General features: G+C 39.2%; 1 protein-coding gene across 1 annotated transcript; it reads right to left on the reverse strand.

Annotated features, from left to right (window-relative positions):
• Nucleotides 1–13058: 13058 nt before the first annotated feature.
• On the reverse strand, nt 13059–17674 carry EMP2 (epithelial membrane protein 2). Its single transcript, XM_008633382.2, has 4 exons — nt 17563–17674; nt 15453–15546; nt 13974–14120; nt 13059–13409 (listed from the first exon to the last, which is right to left on the reverse strand). The coding sequence occupies exons 1-4, from the start codon at nt 17638–17640 to the stop codon at nt 13225–13227; spliced, it is 504 nt and encodes a 167-aa protein (XP_008631604.1). The 5' UTR covers nt 17641–17674; the 3' UTR covers nt 13059–13224.
• Nucleotides 17675–18178: the final 504 nt, after the last annotated feature.

The following is an 18178-nucleotide window of genomic DNA, read 5'->3' on the forward strand; positions in this document are numbered from 1 at the left end:
CCCCGTCCGCTCCTCAGGTTCCCCTGCCCAGCCCAGCCTCCTGTGTGCCCCCGGGCAGAGGGGACGCGGAGGACCATCGACAGGGTTGGCTGCCTCATTCTGTAGAGTCACGGAATCATCCGGGGTGAAGGAGACCTGTAAGATCAGCCAGTCCAACCGTCAACCCAGGACCACCATAATCACCCCTAAACCGTATCACCCAGCACCACATTCAGACATCTCTTAAACAGCTGCAGGGATGGTAACTCCAAAACCTTGGAGCCTTTCCAAACTCCTTGGCTTTGCCAGGGCCAAGGAGGGGTTCGGTCTGGGTGGGTCGCGCTATGGCGGGGGGCTCTGAGGGCAGTGAGGTGGGAGCACGGGCAGGAGCAGCAGCAGGGTTTGCTGCCTTATGGTGAGCTGTGACCTGTACCGTCAAAAAATGTGGTGACATTACACCAGTAAGCTGTTGTGAATACCCAGAAGTTTTGCTGTAACAAACTTGTGAAAAACTCACAAGGTGGATGTGGTCACATTGACATGAGGACACATTTCTGTATGGAAGGTGAATAGAAGACTAGTATGTAGGGGTTATGTGAGATTTTCACTGGAAAATTGAACATGTGTAACTGAAACAGGTGTCTTTAAACCTGCATTTCAGAGAGAGGTTGAAATGACAAGAGTCTCTGATCACTGGCAAATTGGTGGAAGAGTTGTCGGAGGGAAAAACCATACAATCCACTTAACTCACTTTTCTTTGTCAAAAGCAGCGGTATTTGCAGTGGAGAATGAACAAGCATTGGCTGGATCATTTTAGTGAAATCTTTCTGGCTACATAGCAGAAAGGCAACAAATGAAGGAGTGCAATGAGAACAAGGCTAGGGTATCCTAGCTCAGTATCTCCTTGCTCTGAGGCCAAAAGCCAGTCCATTTTAGTAGTCTGAGGAGGCTGGGACCTTCTGTGCAATTTGCAAAAACAGCGTGGGTATAGCATGTGATTGCACACTCTAAAAACTAGAAGAAATAGAGGAAGTTCTTCAATTTTTTCAGTATTGCTGTTTCCTGACACAGTGTGTTCATTGCATCTTACAAGGATGGGGCTGCAAGTGGCACAGATCCAGAAGAGAAAAGTTAGTGTATTAAGAAGTGTTTGGAAAATGTGATCTGCAAGAAAATACAGAATACATTGGAAAATGAAAAACTGAATGAAATCTAATCTTCCACGGGATAAGAGAGCTTCGGTGCAGATGCAGGGAATAACTTCATGGTCCTGGAGGATAGGATGAGTAGTAACAGGCTTAAAATGCCAGTCACTTGTGAAGCATCAATTTGTGAAGGCTGCAACATGTCTTCGAGTGGCTGTGGAGTTTCAGATGGTGTTGAGACTTTTGACAAATGCTTGCTAGGGATAATACAGGTATCATTTATCATTCCATCGGCAGGGGAATGAGCCAGTGACCTAGTGGGCACCAAGCAGCTCAGTGCTTAACTTCTCAGTCATTTGGTGTTGAGTCATGTGGAAAATAGAATTAAATCTAGGTGGATAGCAGAGACAGACACTTCAGGTGAGAAACGGGTACCTTTACCTTTGAAAATGAGATGACAGGTAAAAAACATTAAGAGTATTTTTAACTTGCTGAAATAAAGTAGAAGCAGTAGAACCAACACGGCTGTGATTTCTATCCATCACATACTTATGTTTCCTATGAACAAAGGCTTTCTGGCACAGCATGTGTGTGTTCTGTGCTGACCGGAGTACAACTGAGAAGTCTGAACAAACAGCACTGGGCACTGTTAGTGCAGCTCCGCATTTTGCTTAGTGTTCTATCCATTGTCTAAAAATTTCTAAAACTAATGGGGGGACATTTTCACTTTGAATGAGACTCACACTTTTGACACACACATTTTTGACAACTTGATGTTTTCCTGCTCTAATATTATTTAAAATAGGATTTATTTCAAACCCATAAAAAATAGACTTCAGATATGAGTTACTTCATGCATTTGGTTTTTAAATCCAGTTCATTCTTACAGCACACAGAAGAACATTTGCAGAAACATTTGAGAGAAAAAAAATCCATGGATCTAAGGAATCAAAAGGAAGCAAAAGAAATTAGGAAAATAAGGAATACTTCAACAGAGAAGGAGATTTTATATGGCTTGCAAATCAGAGATTTTTTTTTTTAGCCAAGTATCTAAAGTACAATCTGCAAAACTAAGAATTGTGTCAAAAGAAGGGTGTTTTCTAAATCAAATGTGCCTTTGGTGCTACATGTAAAACATAACCAGTGTTCTGAACAACAGTTAGTGGCTGACAAGAATGTTCCTTTGGTGTAAATGTTGCTCAAACTATTACTTACAGTGTCAAAATCCTGTGCCTGAGATAATTTGCAACAAAAATTCAGATGCAAACCAACATTTAGATGCTGGGAAGCAAGGTGGGGGGAAGGCAGATGATGAAGACCAAAATGCCTAAATATTCCACCATATATTTTTTCCCCTGTGAAAAAGGAAAAGAGGTTTTTATAAAACTGATGTTTGCAGATGTTCTGCCTTACACAAATCTCAATTTCCTAATTAGGGTAAACATTTAAGAAGTAATGTGCTTAGCTCTGCACCAAGTAGCTTAGTAGGGGAATTGTTGCTCCAGTATCAACACAAAGTTGGTAGTGACTGTAAGGTATTACCTGACTGTAAACACTAGAGAATAATTTCCCCTATGAAATGTTTCTTTTGTAAATGTAGAAGGAGAGACATTTCATTTGATGGTCGTAAGAGAGAGAGTTTCTCAATTGAAGATGGTTCTGACATGCCTCTGAGGACAACTTCTCTGCTGATAAGGCTTAAAGAATCCCTGTTCGTGGGAAAGGTTTTCTATGACATGTCAAAAAGCTCTTAAGTAAAACAGAGACGAGAGGGATCGTCCCAGAATAGAGTAGGAAAAACCCTCAGGCATATCTCAGTGTTATTTCTGCAGAAAAAAAAAAACATTGGCTTCCTTTTACTTGTTTGTTTCAAGGTAGAGAGCATGTTTCTGTCATTGGAAAAGGAAAAAGAAGAGGAAAGGGGGTAAAATAGCTCTCAATAAGTATCTAAGGCAGTTTAGAAGTGAGAAAATTAATAGCAACAATTAATTAGTCAATAATCTTGGTTCTGTCCTCCTCTTCCCTCTGCCGGCTTTTGTCTGAGGTTTTAGGGTTTGCTTCTCTTAGCACAAAATACTATGTCCCCAATCTATTTCAGAATCAAACTGCTACAGCAGTTTAAGGCAGAACACCAGTAATTTAAGTGATAGGATTCCTCCCTCCACTGCTCTCTGTGGCGGTGCGGGTGGCTGCAGTGACCCCGAAGCGAGCAGGATACCCCACGCTTTCGAGGTCAGGCACCAATGTTTAAGGACTGCCTCGTGATGAGGGTGAGATCCCATCACCCCTTGGTGCGGCTATTTGCCTATTCTAGGCTGGTTGGTCTTTGTTTTCCCCTCCCTATTTTATGTATAAGTTTGTAAATATTCATCTCCCGTAGTTGCATATGTATCAGTTCTAGAAGTTTCTCTGTTACTCGGTGCCCCATTGGCTAGCCCCTGTAATCCCTCCTTTGAGTTGCCCCCATTGGTTACCTCAGTGTCAGTCCCGCCTCCTTTGCTTTATCCCGTTGGCTGGGTCCCTTATCCCCGCCTTTCCTGCCCCAACTATAAAATCGTGGACCCACGTGCACTCTGCGCTGTCTGTCTTTAGTCTCTTCGGGTGTGGTAAGCGTGCTGGTGGAACCTACACAAAGAGTCTCTCCTTCCTTCTTTCCCTGCCCGCCCTGACAGCCTAGCTTAGGACAAGCTCCTTTGGGTGAGGAGTTCACTCTCCCCCCCTTTTGTGTGTGTAGAGCTGCGGGTGTAGAGGGTGCAGCCAGACCTCCGGGCTTCTTATTTTCCTGGCTCAGGGTGCTCTCAGCCCTCCATTGTAATTATTTATTAAAAGAAAGTGGAAAGGTTGATGGTGGCTTTTTCTTTATTTTTTCTCTCAGGGGACACTGAAAAGGAAGCAGGTAATCCCAGTAAGCAGAGGAAACATCCAGTGTAAATATATTAACATTGCAGATGAAAACAAGAAAAAGAGTATTTGTACAACGGCAAAAAATAAAGGAAGTCTTCTGGCAAAGGTAACGTGTAGTGTTCGGAATGTTCGAATTCTTTTATGTTCAGTAGAAAGCTTGATTGTGTTATTTTTTGGTGATGTGACTTGAATTCCAGTAGTTCAGCCATGCTGTCGTGCTTGGAGCCTTTTTATGACTGTTGTATGTCACTGAGACATCCTAATTCCAGTTGTTTATTCAATGGAACTGAACTTCCAGTCTGGTGCTTCCCAATGTATGTTACCCCCGTGACTCCCGTGGTCAGTCCCTGATAATGCAGAGGGACTTCTGCATAGAAAGGTGGGAGGAAGGTGCTAAGGAGGTATGGATGGAGAGCTTAGGTAGTGTTTGGTGGTAGTGGGAAGGTTGAGGAGCCAGATTTGGGGGAAAAATCAGCAGACAATCAAGCAGGACTGGGGAGAAATAGTTGTGCACATGTGCACACACGTGAGAATGCAGGTGCTCCTGAATGCATTGATTAGATGCCAAAAGTCTTTGGGTGAAGGGAAGTTTCTGTCTTAGCACAGAGGCAGAAAGCAAATCCTTCATGTAGGGAATAACGATCAGGAATTTTTATGTTTTTGAATGGAAACCTTTTTCCCGAGAAAATACATCACTTGTCATAAAATCTTAATTTTCCTGACATTAGAATGCGCTCTAGTCCTGCTTACACAGACATTTTATTCCTTGTAGCTGGTGTCAAGAATATATGTCTGATGTGTAAAATCAATTTAATAGGAATAATTTAAAATATTTATAAGATATTTAAAATGTTATTGTTCATCTTTATATTGCCATTAGAATTGTTTTATTTCTCAGGTTAACAAGCTTCACTTGCTCATGAGTACTCTGCTTGAAAGTTGCCTCTCAGCAATTTTTGATCATCAGTCCTGTAGAAAGTAAACCCCTTAATTTTGTATGTAGAGAAATCATAAACATTTTTAAAATATTTAAAGCTATATGTTGCACTGCTAATGGTAATACATACATACTGATTTTATCCCTTTAAATTTTAGAAAGTAGAGATACTGTGGCACCTCCTTTATGTAAAGTGACTTAAGTCCAATGGAGAGTGCCAAGATACAAAATTCTGTGCTTTGTACCTGCCAGAAATGCCATATAAACAATAGAAAGAAAAGTACTACTTCTCCTGAAACTTTGGAAAATTTTAAATTTAGCACTTGTTTCATGTAGGCATTTCAGTGAGTTTAGATTTTTAGATTTGGAACGCAGCTTTTCTTCATTCCAGATTAAATTTATGAGTGGTGAGCAGAGGAATATTTTAAGTAATGACTTATTTAATCAAGAATTGGAACGCTTAAAGGGAAGAATTGAACAAGTAGAATGCACCAGAACCCATGAAGACATAGTTAGAACATCACTAGTAAGTTTCTTTGCATAATTGTGTGAGTTTTTTGTGTGTGAATCACATACTACTATTACGGTACCTTAAAGAAAGACCCCAAAAGTATGCAAATTTTTTATTTTATGTGACAAAAATAAGTTAATAACAGTTCTGTTTTCTATTGCAAGTCTTTCACTGTCTGCTCTTCATGCAACAGTAATACATAACTTCCTTATTGCAGGTGAACTGTGTTAAGCCCTGCTGTGTTTGTTCTCTGTTGTAGAAGTTGTTATCCGAACTGGAGAAGGACACGAATGCTCTCATGGATCCGGGAGGAAGCCATCCCAGTAGTTCTGTTCTCATGTGGGATGCAGATGGCCAAATGGGCATTAATGCTTGCTTGGAAACTAATGGGTGACTGGATGGTTACACTGAAACCTCGTGGCTGTCACAGCTCCCTTGCTGTTGCATTAGGAAAAAATCTGCAGTGCTCATACTGGTTGGTCTTCGAGAATTTGCTTTGAGACTACAACATAGCTCTTTTCAGTCTGATTAAACAAATTCAAAGGAGGGGGTGTTGATGACTCCTGCTTTGATGCTGTCCTGTTGGAGACACACTGGAGTTTTTCTGCTGAAGGGCCAGACCTCTTTATTACAAAGTTAAAGTCCCTGACAGCATAATTGCCTCTTTGAGTTACTTTACATCATGCATTTAGTGATTCTCCCCCAGCCCATTGCATAGGAGCCATGAACTGCACATTGAAGACTAATTTCTTAGGCAGTGAAATTGAAAATATGAAACAATAAATAAAAATGTCAGTAACATAGCTACTAATACAAGAGCATTTCTCCTGGGAGTTATTGATGTGTTCGTACTAAAATGGTAAGATTGCAACACATCTTTTTTTTGTGGGGACATTTGGTTGTTATGGGGAACAGGAATTCTCATGTCCTTAGACTGATTGTATTTTGTTGTGCTGAAATTCTTTTAGCTAATCTTACAGGAGGTGTAGTTCTGTGAATTATCAGCCTCCTGTTTCATGCTGACCATATATTTCATGTAAAAAAATCTTACAGAAATGAGGTTGTTCAAAAGAAGTCTTTGGCGTCTAAGACTTTTTTTTCTTTCACATTTAAAATTATAAAAGAATTGCATGTGAGAAACATGCAGTCTTCTCCTTTTGTTAAGGCTTTCACATGTTGTACAAAAGCAGTTTCACATGTTCTTGGCCTTTTCCCAAAAACCAAAATATAAAACAAGATAAGGTTCAGTAAGATACTTGCATGCCTCAAGTTTTAAATTTTAATTTGGGGGCTTTAAAACAAGTTAATCCTGGAGTGTGAAGGTTTTAAGATACGTGGTATGTCCTCAAGGAATTAGATTATGTTCTAAATAGTTTGCTGTGAATCATCAAGTGTTGCTTTCACTTGCTTGAACTTTTCAATATATAATTCTGCATTTTTACAGTAATTCTGGGTTGTTGTAAGAAATCTTAGCAAACAGATAGTGTTCCACTCTGCCAATTGGTATGTAGTCTTGGATGTACTTGAGTAAAGAGAAGCCTTCCACTAAAATTCTGTATTATCAGAGTGAAATGAAAGAAAGAAAACTTGATCAATACAACAGAAGAAAACCACAATTCTAGTGAATGTAAAAAAAAAATTTTAACATTCATTTTCCAGCAACTCCCTAAATTTAATGCCTGGGGTATAATTATGTAATAATTTAGGCACCCTTAAGGAGAAGATAGTTCTGTGGTATCACAACACCATGTCCATAGCTGTACTGGGTTTGCCTGCAGGGTTTTGGTAGCAGGGAGCTGCAGGGCGGCTTGGCTTCTGTGGGGAGAGAGCAGGGCTTGCATCAGTTGCATCATGTTGGAAAGAGCCATTTCAGGCCCACTCCAAAATGGACCTTCCACTGCTCGAAGCTGAACTGCTTTTTAAATTGTGGATACTGCAGGATGTTCAGGACTTGATGGAAAGTTTATCTTTTTTGAAGACCTTTCCAAGGGGAAAGAACAGTGCCAAGCTGGGCTCTGAAGAAGGCTTCTCTTTTGCCACCAGGAGGCTCCATTGTAACGGGATTGGAACAGTGGAACATTTTTCTATAGAAGCAAGTAAGGAACACCAGGAGACACCATCGTCAGAAATAAACACTCAAAAACCCCAAAACCTGTTCCAGCCGTCCTTCCCCTTTTATCTTCTTTTTCCTCTACTTTGTCCTTTTCCTTCCTCTCCCTCCCTCACCCTCCAAATCTGTCAGGCCTAAAAATGTGTAAAAACATTATTTGATAAAAGGATTTAAACTTCTACCCTAAGAGCTTTTAGGCTTTTAACTTGGAAAGCAGATTTAAGTCTTCAATACTGGTACTTTAAAAATAAGATTTCTATGCTAGAAAGAAAAATGTCTAAAGTAACATTAAAAAGTCTCTCAATATGGCACATTTTTTACTTCTTGCTAATAATATACTAAGAAAATTGAGTCAGTGAATCAGTGCATATATTATGTTCCTACCCTTCTCTTTGTAACAATGTGTGCCCACTTGGTTTAAATGAAGTTTTCTGAACTTTACGTTCATGACAGTAACACAAGCTTTGTTAGAAATAGTTCCACTTCTGCAGGTTTTTGAAGAGAAAAGGAACAAAAGCTTTTTTCTTCAAGTAGAAGCAGTAAAACAGACCAAAGCCTGCACCATATGATAGAGTTTGGGTATCACTGGCATTGTTTCATACTTGCTGACATTTATTACAGCAATTTAATTTCATTAAGGCACCTGCAGTTTTACTCATCTGTGCAATGTATAGCTGTTTTAAAACTAAGTACATGCACAGGTTTGTGACATTTTGGCTAAATTTTTGGGGAAGGATTAAAAAGAACCATGCACACACTTCCCTTTAGAAATTCAGTTAGTGCAGTAATGATCCAACATAAACAAATACCTTCTAAATGCAATGGGAACCTCTTCAGCACTCCTTCTCATAGCACAAGGTGATTCTAAGTTGTTACTACCAGTGTGTCAGGATTTTCTACCTTGGGAAAACCCTACTGGACAGATGGAAACCAAGGGTCAGCAACATGCTGAATATTAATCCATGAATGTCAGGTAGTCTGGGCCAGTGTTGTTGGTCTGGAAGCTGTACAGACAGCAACAAATCAGCTTATAGATTTAAATGAAGATTTTTAAAAGAAGGTAGTATGAATATAAAGTAGTCTGAGTGGCTTATTTTTGTTGTTGCACTAACAACTGTTTTTGTCTCAGCGCGTAGACTTTCAAGCAGTAGCCAGTCTGCCTCCAGGTATCCACATCTTGCCAAGGATCCTTCTTTGTCCAGTGCTTCCTGAAGGATTTGAAGACCCTCCTCAGAATCGTGAAACTAAAAGAGGCTCATGAGCAAAATCTGGAGGGGATTGGACTGTCAAGGACCCATACAGAAACTGATCCCAAATGTGCTTCCCTATGCAGTTATCACCTGTGTCTGTTCCATTAAAACCTTAGTAGTAATTCTGCTTCACTCTGGAAGCAAATAGGCAAATACGGGCTTTGCCACTTCAGTGCCTTGCTGTTATCACAGGTTATCATCCCAAAAAGAGTTACTTTGTCATTCAATGAAAAGATCTATTTGGATGTTATAGACCATCTGGTGATACACAGTCTGTAACTGCTTTAAAAACTCTTCAGGAGACTCAGAATACCTTACCAAGTGGTCTGCTACTCCTAGTAAGTACTGGACTGTTACTTGCAGTGAGTATCATGTCAGAGCATTATTTGTACTGCAAACAGTATTAATTTCATGTGTCTTACTTATTACAGTGTTATGTTATTCCATTAATTCTATAAGCTTGATTCTACAGCCTTGAAAATGAAGTCTTTTTAAAACTACTTCCACATTTAATTTTCTTCCAATTTATTACTTCAGAGGTGATTGTTGCACATATGAAAGAAATGAAAAATATAAGAACATTTTCAGCTTCATTATTTTATTTCAGTGATTGTAGGATTCTTAGCTGTCTTTAGTGTTTGGAAAGGTAGAGGCTCATCTTATTCCTGTCCTTAGAAATTACAGGAAGAATTCTTTTCTTTGGTCTGTTTAGCTAAATGGCACAAACTTCCATGATACTCAAGAACAGAAGAGGTCAAGCAGTCCCTCCATTATTTTGAACACATTAAGAACCCCATAAAATCAATTATGTAGCTGGGGTAAAAAGTTAATGTCTAAGCAGCACAGATCCTATCACCTGCAATACTCTTCATAAGATACAGCATAGCAAAGTAATGCCCAGCTCTTGTCCTGAATAGAATACATAAATAAAAACAAACTTTTTTTTTTTTTTTCAAGTATCTTGACATAAATATGGATTGTTTTTCCAAGACTGTTTCCTATACTGCAGAGGCTTACTTGCTGGGTGAAAAACATAAAGGTAGATCCACAGGTGCTAGTGACTATTTTAATAGTTGGGACTTACCCCTTTTATTCATTATCATTAGAAGGGAAAAGTTTTATGGGGTTTGGGAAATTCTGTGGAGTTGGGGGAGTGTTTTGAATGGATCTGTACAAACCCATGTGTGCTCTTAGCACCTCAGTGCAAATCCAAAGCTTGGACCAGAGCAGATACAGAAGTCACTCGCCTGTTTCTCACATTATTTGCTCATAGGGTCAAGGCACTCAACCTCATCTTAAAATATATGACTGTTTCTGAAAAATGATGGAAAATAACCAAACCCTTATAACTCCTCCGAGCATCAGTGGATCTTGCATTACTCAAGACCTTCTTTTGACACCATACATTTAAAAATTCAATACACTAATATTTTCTCTGGTTACCCTGAAAGGTCTTCAACAAAGGACAAAAATAATCAGCTTGTGGTTCTAGTACAGGCAGGAAGAATTTAATTTTACCTGTTCACACAAATACTCAACTATTTCTCATTCAACATTGTGTAAATATATCCCAAGCTTAAAGACAAGGTCAGATTGCTAAATGTATTGAGTTTGCTATTACAGCACAAGAATTTGTTTTAACTTTATTTTCATGTACATTCTCAGAATATATAGAGTATAGGAAATGGTATATTTTAAAGGCATATAAGGTAGAAAAAAACCCTAAAATATGTTTGTCCTGCTCAAACTCTAGTTCAGACTGGTTTGGTATTTGTTCACTTGCTGTGCAGAACATTCCCATCTGTTCCATGCGGCATCATGCATGTGCTGGTGTTTGTACACAAGTGGAGGTGTTGTGCATCAGTGTTTGTTGTGTGTGTGCTTTTCACTTTATTATAAAGGGACAGAGCTTTTACTGTGGAATTAAACTATGTGTTCATGTGCATCTACATCTTTATTTTAAGTATTTGCTGTATAAATGACCTGAGCATTATCAAGGCAAGAAACTGAAGCCATCTCTGCAAGTCAGTGGCATAAAAGCTTAACTTAGAATTTTTCAGGAGTGTCCTCAAGATATTAGAGCTTTAATCCATATTTGTTTAAGAATTTCCCTTATTTTTTCATGGTTTAACAAATGTAGCAAAATGCCTAGTTAACAGTCTATCTACTTTCATCATTAAAACTGCATCTATTTGTTTAAGACAAATTCTGCTTGCTAGCAAAAACTCAGGTTTTGAACCTGAAATGTATTCAGCAAACTATAGAAACACTTTTTTAAAAAGTAGGGTAATAATTCTTGAAATTCAGAGCACCCCCACTAAGAGGAAAAACACCTGACAAAATACTAGCATCATGCTAGACTGGGGAGAATGCCTTTTCTTCAAACTGATTTGGGTTTTTTACTATTGTTACTACTTTTACTGTGATGTCCTGCTGCTCATCCTAATTTTTTAATAGTCTTACTGGGCTTTCTTTGCTCCCAAAAGACAAGCAGTACATGCCAAAGCATTTCAGGATGTTGAAGGAATGAAGATGGAATATATGACCCATCGCTCATGTTGGAGACAGTTCCTAAAAAGCTGTGCACCTGAACTTCTACTTTGTAATAAATCAAGGATAAATCTGAAGAAATCAGATAAAATTTCATTATCTGACTACATTAGACATCAACTGCTGTAGTAAGTATTAACTTCAGTAGTTACACTACCTTATGATACTGAACTTACTCCACTTTAAGTGTAATACCTCATTTAAAACCTATTTACTTTTTTACTGCCTGTGTATTGAGCCAGCTGTAGTGAATATACTGAAATAAATAAATAAATGGTTAAGAGCTTTTCAAAAGTCAAATCTGCACTTAAGCATCAAAGCTGTGACTAACCAGGCCACTTCATTCATTCTCCACATTGATCTCCAAACTCCAAAATCACCATCAGCCAAAGCCAGTATTACACTGCTGAGCAGTTAAGCCTGGTATTACAGCAAAAGATTTAGCTCACAAAACTACTGAAAAATAAAAACCACCAAGTTATGTTATCCTGAAAACCTATCCTGGAATTCATAAGCATAGTAATTGCATTCTGATTTGTTTAGTAGCAGTGTTTAGTTCCAGTAAAGTCCAGAAAGGAATTTAAAATTCATTTTTTTAAGGCCAATTTCCTAATGGGCAGACTCGGAATGCTTTTGTACAGGACACATTAACCCTGAAATCACTACGTGATAAAAGCCCAGTGTAATAAACATGTTGAGTTTGGCTGCAAAAACCTGCATTTGGCATTGTTTGATCACCAGTCTGCTTAGAAATCTGCAGATGTAGGCACAGGAATGCGTTTTTGTTTCCCTTTTCTCCCTCCCAGAAAGGCTGCCCAAGGCTAAGCTGAAGGGATTCAGGACTGGAGTGGGGCAGTTCCTCACTGCCCCAGCTGTGCTGAGCCCAAGCTGAACAGGGAATTGGCTGATAAGTGCTCCCACCAAAGGCTCTGTGTGCTTAAATTAAATGGGAAAGACAATCAAGAGAAACATTTGCTGGAGTACAAAAAGGACTTGTTTACTTTTGCAAAGCAAGTGGTTTTAATAAAAACTTGATGACATTTACTGCACATTATAAAGAGCAGAACACTGGTCCTGCGCCAGGACAGACGCTCTGAGTGCAGCTTTGGGCTTTATAATTGTTTGCTTTTTCATTGTGATTTGGGCCTCGTTTTTTACATACCCTTATATTTAACATATTTCAAAGGGGTAGATCTGGTCCAGGAATATAGTTAGTATATTGCTTACAAATTAATTTGCATGGGCTTTATTTGGAATCTACTAGAGGCCAGGAACAAACTGTTTAGTAAAGGAAAACCATTTATGATGATGAAATATTTAAAAGAAATAACTTGGCTCTATCTTGCTCCAACCCCTGACCTGGAGGTGCCAGGCATTTCACTTCACCTGCCTTCTTTTTTTTTTTTTTTTTTTTTTTTTATTCTTTGCCTTTTTCTTAACTCTGAGCAGAAGCTCAGAAAGCAAATTGGGCAATCCTATGAGCTTGAAATGGAAGCAAGACAGTCTTCAATTAGACTGTTGATCATGCTCCAATTCAATTAGTTAGGAGCTGATGCTAAGTTTGTTACGGGGTCCTGGGGAGGAAAGGTGCTGACCCTGTTAAGATGATCACTTGTTGGAGTGGTTCCTAAGTGGTGCTGGATATGGATATTGGCAGACATTTTACTTCACCTCCCTTCTTTTTTTTTTTTTTTTTTAATTTTGTTTCATATCAAGAACACAGTACGTTTTTAGAGAAACAATACCTTTACTACAAAACCATGTAAATGATTATATACAAAATGGTTACTGGAATTTGGTTTTGTATTGCAGTGACAGAAATAACTAGATGCTGACATTTATTTACGCTTCCTTAATACTAAGTACATCACTCCACTGATCAGGGTAAAGGCAAACGCAATCCAGGCTAAGACGAAGGAATAGCCATATTGGCCTTTGGAAACTTCCATTCCATATCCACGGCTCTGGTGCAGTTCTTCATGCCTGTCTGTGTAAATGGAAGCTGCAATCATAACACACAGACCTGCAGGAGGAAGAAAATAATAAAGGTTAGCACCTTAAAATATTATCAATACACACAACTATTCACTGTCTCTCTTCTGTCAGCTGCTCCCACCAATGTCCTTTCTTTGCAGACACTCGTTTTCCATCTTCAAACTAACCCGGAAGCATTTCAAGACATTTTCAGTTTCTTTAGCATGCTTTAAGTTTGAAGTGCTGTTGTGTATCTATGTCATTTGCAGTGAACAGAAAATGATTCTGAACATCTGGTTAGTTTTAAAGTCTGACAAAAAACAAAGTGAGTACTTGCCTGTAACGATTACAGAGTTATTTAATGTGTACAAGAAGTTCAGAACCTCAAATTCTTTCCCTTCAAAGTTTAAATTACTTTATTCTGAACAGTGATGACATCCATGTTTTACCTGCCTAAATATTACAGAATGGAACAGTTTAAATATGAAGGATAAGATATGGCCTCAAGAGCACTACAGAGTTCTCAAGCAGCTCATTCTTTTTGAAACCTTTTCCCCCTTTCCTACTTTCACGAAAACATCATTAAAGTCAAAAGTGTTGAAAAATCACTCACATGACAGGAGCTGGATGATAGAGGTTAGCACAAATCTTTCTCCTTGCTTTAGACGGAAGAGTTGAAGAATGAAAACCAGAAATGCCACACAACAGAGAATCGTAGACAGGATCATGGCAGCTTGAACAGCCTGAATTGACTGATACTCTGCAAAAGCAAAGCAGCCTTGATTAAAAATAGTTTCTCTCTTTGCCTACTCCTGCAAGGAGTAAAGGGGCAGAGCTGTGTTGTGTGAGCAGTTCAGTAGATGCAGCAAAGCAGTTGTGTGTGCATTGCAGAGGCTGGTCCTCTTCTGCTTCCTTGGTATTAATGCAGCCAGTGGTTTAGACTTCTAAAAGCTTCTCATCAAACTGAATGAGAATACTGAAGAGACTACTTCTGCCACACCACATCCTTTGCTGCCATCGATGTCCTAGAAGCACAGTGAAACCACCAGCTATCCCAAACAGCTTCCAAATGGAGACCCCAGCCCTTCACCAGACCTGGAGACAGCTCTGTCCAGGAGGATGTAACCAGACAGGATATCTACCCTTGGCACAAAAGGTTCCTCTCATTCAGGCTTTTCATCCTGTCAGTTACTTCACTGTAACTGGGAGCTGAAGTATCCAATACATTTTTAACCATGTGCAGCTGCTCTGTGTAACTTCGCAGTCCCGAGCTGTGTCACACAGCTGAGCTCCCATGGCTCCTCTCCTCCAGCACAGCCATGCTGCAAGCAGGAGCCCTGGGAGCAGCAGGCACACCTCAGCCATCCCCCTCATCTCCCCAGGGTGGGTACCTGACTGCAATGGACACACAGTAATACAGAGAACAAATGCAAACCCTTAAATCCGTGTTAGCTGAGATACCCTGTGTGGAGTGGATCGGCTCACTGCACATTACAGGCCCTAAACCAACCTGACGCTTGGAAAATAAAATTACTTCATGGGTACACAGTTCTTCAAATTATGTAGCTCTTTAATGTACACACAGACTGAATGTCGAGAAATAAATAGAACATTTGAGAATACTTCCAATTTTTGTAAAGCAGGATATTACACTAGGCTGTATATTAAGACCTCTTTGTAAAAACTGCAGCTTGTGTTTTCTTCCACTTTTTCCCCCGTTCTTGTACACAGTCAGTAATCTCAGGTTCTTTAGTTCAATTCTGAGGCAAATTCTCTCACTTCAGATGACTTCACTGTTGTTACCTATCTAATTTTTTAAGAACTCGTTAGCACTCATTGTTAGTTGTTTGCATTTACTCTCTTGCACTGGTCTCTTAAGTGCACATGACAGTTCCTTCTGCTTTCCTCTCACAGAAACTGTTAGAACAATTGTCTTTCCAAAATGAAAACCAGTATTAAAGTTTTTAAAAGACCTGCCTAGTTAGAACATGCAGAGATTTTCAAAGAATTATATAACTGTCCTTGCAAATTTCATAGCAGTTTCACCACATCTGCTGAAGGAACATAGACACAGGCATGGAAAGACACTCACCATTGAATTCATCAGTGATAGCCATACAGATGCTCGTATTCGTGGCACACATTCTCCAGACATCTGTAGAAAAGTTATCTCCCACCCACCAGGCCTGCAAAATAAAAGTAAAGGACTCTTACAAGGAAAAAAACCAAACAAAACCCACAAAACTCCTTCATCGTCCAAGTGTCTACTGATCAGGTAAATCAGCTGGAACAATTTTCTGTTCATTTTTGGATACTTAACCACTCAAATGAAATGTGAGATCTCGTGGCAGTTTGGAATAAAGGTTATATAATTACCCCCAAGTCATTCTCATTTTAGACCTCTGTGAAGTAGGTAAGGGAATCTTAAACATCCCAAAGCACAAGGGATTTCCACTATTTGGTCAGAAATTTTGGATAGTGATTGCTCACTCCTTGAGACACCTAGACAAAGTGTGCTTTGTTCACCCAGACCCTGTTTAGGATGCACACCTCTCTGAAGGTAAAGCATGTGCTAATTTGCAGGAAATAGCATCACCTGTGGAACAGAAGTCCCTTATAGATGTCCTGGTTCCTGCCACCAAAGTGATTAATCACAATGCAATGCAGCTGTGCTGAGGTACACTGTGGCATCTGTCTGGTAATGGCTGGTGACAAATTAAGATCCCCCTGAGGTTTTAACATTCAAGGCAAGATGGTACTACAGTGTCTGAACAGATTTTTACAGTAGCCTGGAAAATGACAAGGTCTCCACAAGTGGCATTTCCTCAGGAAACCCATTCCCATTCCAATAGCTACCCAGGCCTTCGTTTTGACTAGAGCTGCAAAAAATATGACACTTAAGTACGATTCCTGGTAGGATCTGCTGCTTAAATAGATATTCCAGAAGCCTCAGAGCTTACTGTGCAGCTTTGCAAACAATACTGCAGTAAAAACTATAATATATTATGGTAGTAGGCATATGGATAAAAGGAACACTGTGTTTCAACAAAAATATTTACTTTCTCAGGATGCCATTCGTTTGGGTTTTACAGTTCAAGTTAATATATTATTTTTCATCTCTGAACTCTATATAATATATAGGTACATAATATCAATTCTAATAGAAGATGGTTGCATGGATAAAGGTTTTAATTGTTCAAAAGTAGCTAATGACACAAAGCAGAGTGCATAGGGTTTTACTTTTGCAATAATTTGGTTTGTGCGTAGCAGATTTGAACTAAGAGTAAGTTGCTTTGTCTACTGTCTTTGCTTTCTAAATATTCAAGGGAGCAGCGTAAGACAACCTGCTCTAGTGCTCAAATAATGACCTACTTCCATGGAACAATCAACCAGCTGACTAAAATGTAACATCTGAGTTTGTACAATTTTGCAATAAAAAGTTGTGGGTAACACATCATTTCACTTAGAGCATAGTCTTCACTAAACAGTATTTTCAGGAGCAAATTTTTTAATATCAAAAGCCTGTACATACATCAGACCTCATAGACAGATTTCAATGCACAGACTACTGATCAGGATAGTGGACTGTTTTGGAAAATGGAAAATTCCATTAAAAGTTAGATATAAATATTGGAGGGTAAATTTTTTCTGATCACAAAAATAAAATGGAAATTTGAAAATAATGCAACATAAAATATTCTAAAACTTTGTGCTGAAACTGCTTCAACTTAATGGACACAAACACCTTCATGGTGTCTCTCATGATTTAACTGGGCATCTGGGACAGACACTTGTGAGGCAAAGCACACCTTGACTAAAATTATCCCCACACATTAATCATCAGCTGTTTGACTTCATGTACTTGACACAAAAGGACAGTGGATTTTCCCCCCCTCTCTCCCTCATATCCAGCTGAACCATGTCCCCAGGGCTACCCTGTAAATATCCTCCCTGGCCAAGTCTCTCCCAGGGGAGAGGATCTGCTGCATGCCTTGAGCTTACAACATGATGCCATACAAATATATGGCATATGCATGGATAGCCTTATCCACCTTTGTTATAGAAAGCTCTAAGAACACCAGTGTGCCTAACAAACTTAGGTCCTCTCAGAAAGCAAGCTGAAGATACAGAAGAAAAACTCAATTTATGAAGTAAAGAAATCCCTGTGTGTTTGAGAGAAAACAAGAAGAAATGACACTTACATTGTCAATAGTTGAGATGAACAGCAGCGCTGCTGAGGTTATGTGAAACACAATAATGAAGGCCAGGAGAATCAACATCCTTGCTCTGGGGAGGCTTTAGGCTGAGATAAATCTGTTGAACATAAGAAAGTATATGAACAATCTTTAAAAGCTGTCAGTGGATCAACCTGCAGTTATGGTGCTGTTAGAGACAGGAACATCAGATGCACATGTTCCATTTCCAGAGATACTTAGCTGGCATCACGGCTGTTAAAATGAATCACAACTTGAAATGAAGCCAAGAGATGCATTTTGCAACCTTCCAGCATGATGGCTGCCGTGAATAAACACATAAAGAAGTTTCATTCTGTGTGCTTCTCCAGCAAGGATGGAAAACTCCTTCATGTTGGCTTTGACAGAAGTGCTTTTCAAATTACAGCCTCATGTGTAGTGATGCTAGAATTTCCACTGACTGTAGTAAGGATCTTGTTTCAACCATCCTTCCAAAGAAGGAAGGACCAGATTTCAAAAGGATGCTTGTAGAACAAAATTAAGTGCATCAAGAACTACCTCCTACATTTAGTAACACCTATGTTGTACCTTAGGTCTCACATCCTTTGTTCATACAGTTGTAAGT

This window comes from Corvus brachyrhynchos, unplaced genomic scaffold (assembly GCF_000691975.1).
Source record: "Corvus brachyrhynchos isolate BGI_N302 unplaced genomic scaffold, ASM69197v1 scaffold5, whole genome shotgun sequence".
Lineage (NCBI taxonomy): Eukaryota > Metazoa > Chordata > Aves > Passeriformes > Corvidae > Corvus > Corvus brachyrhynchos.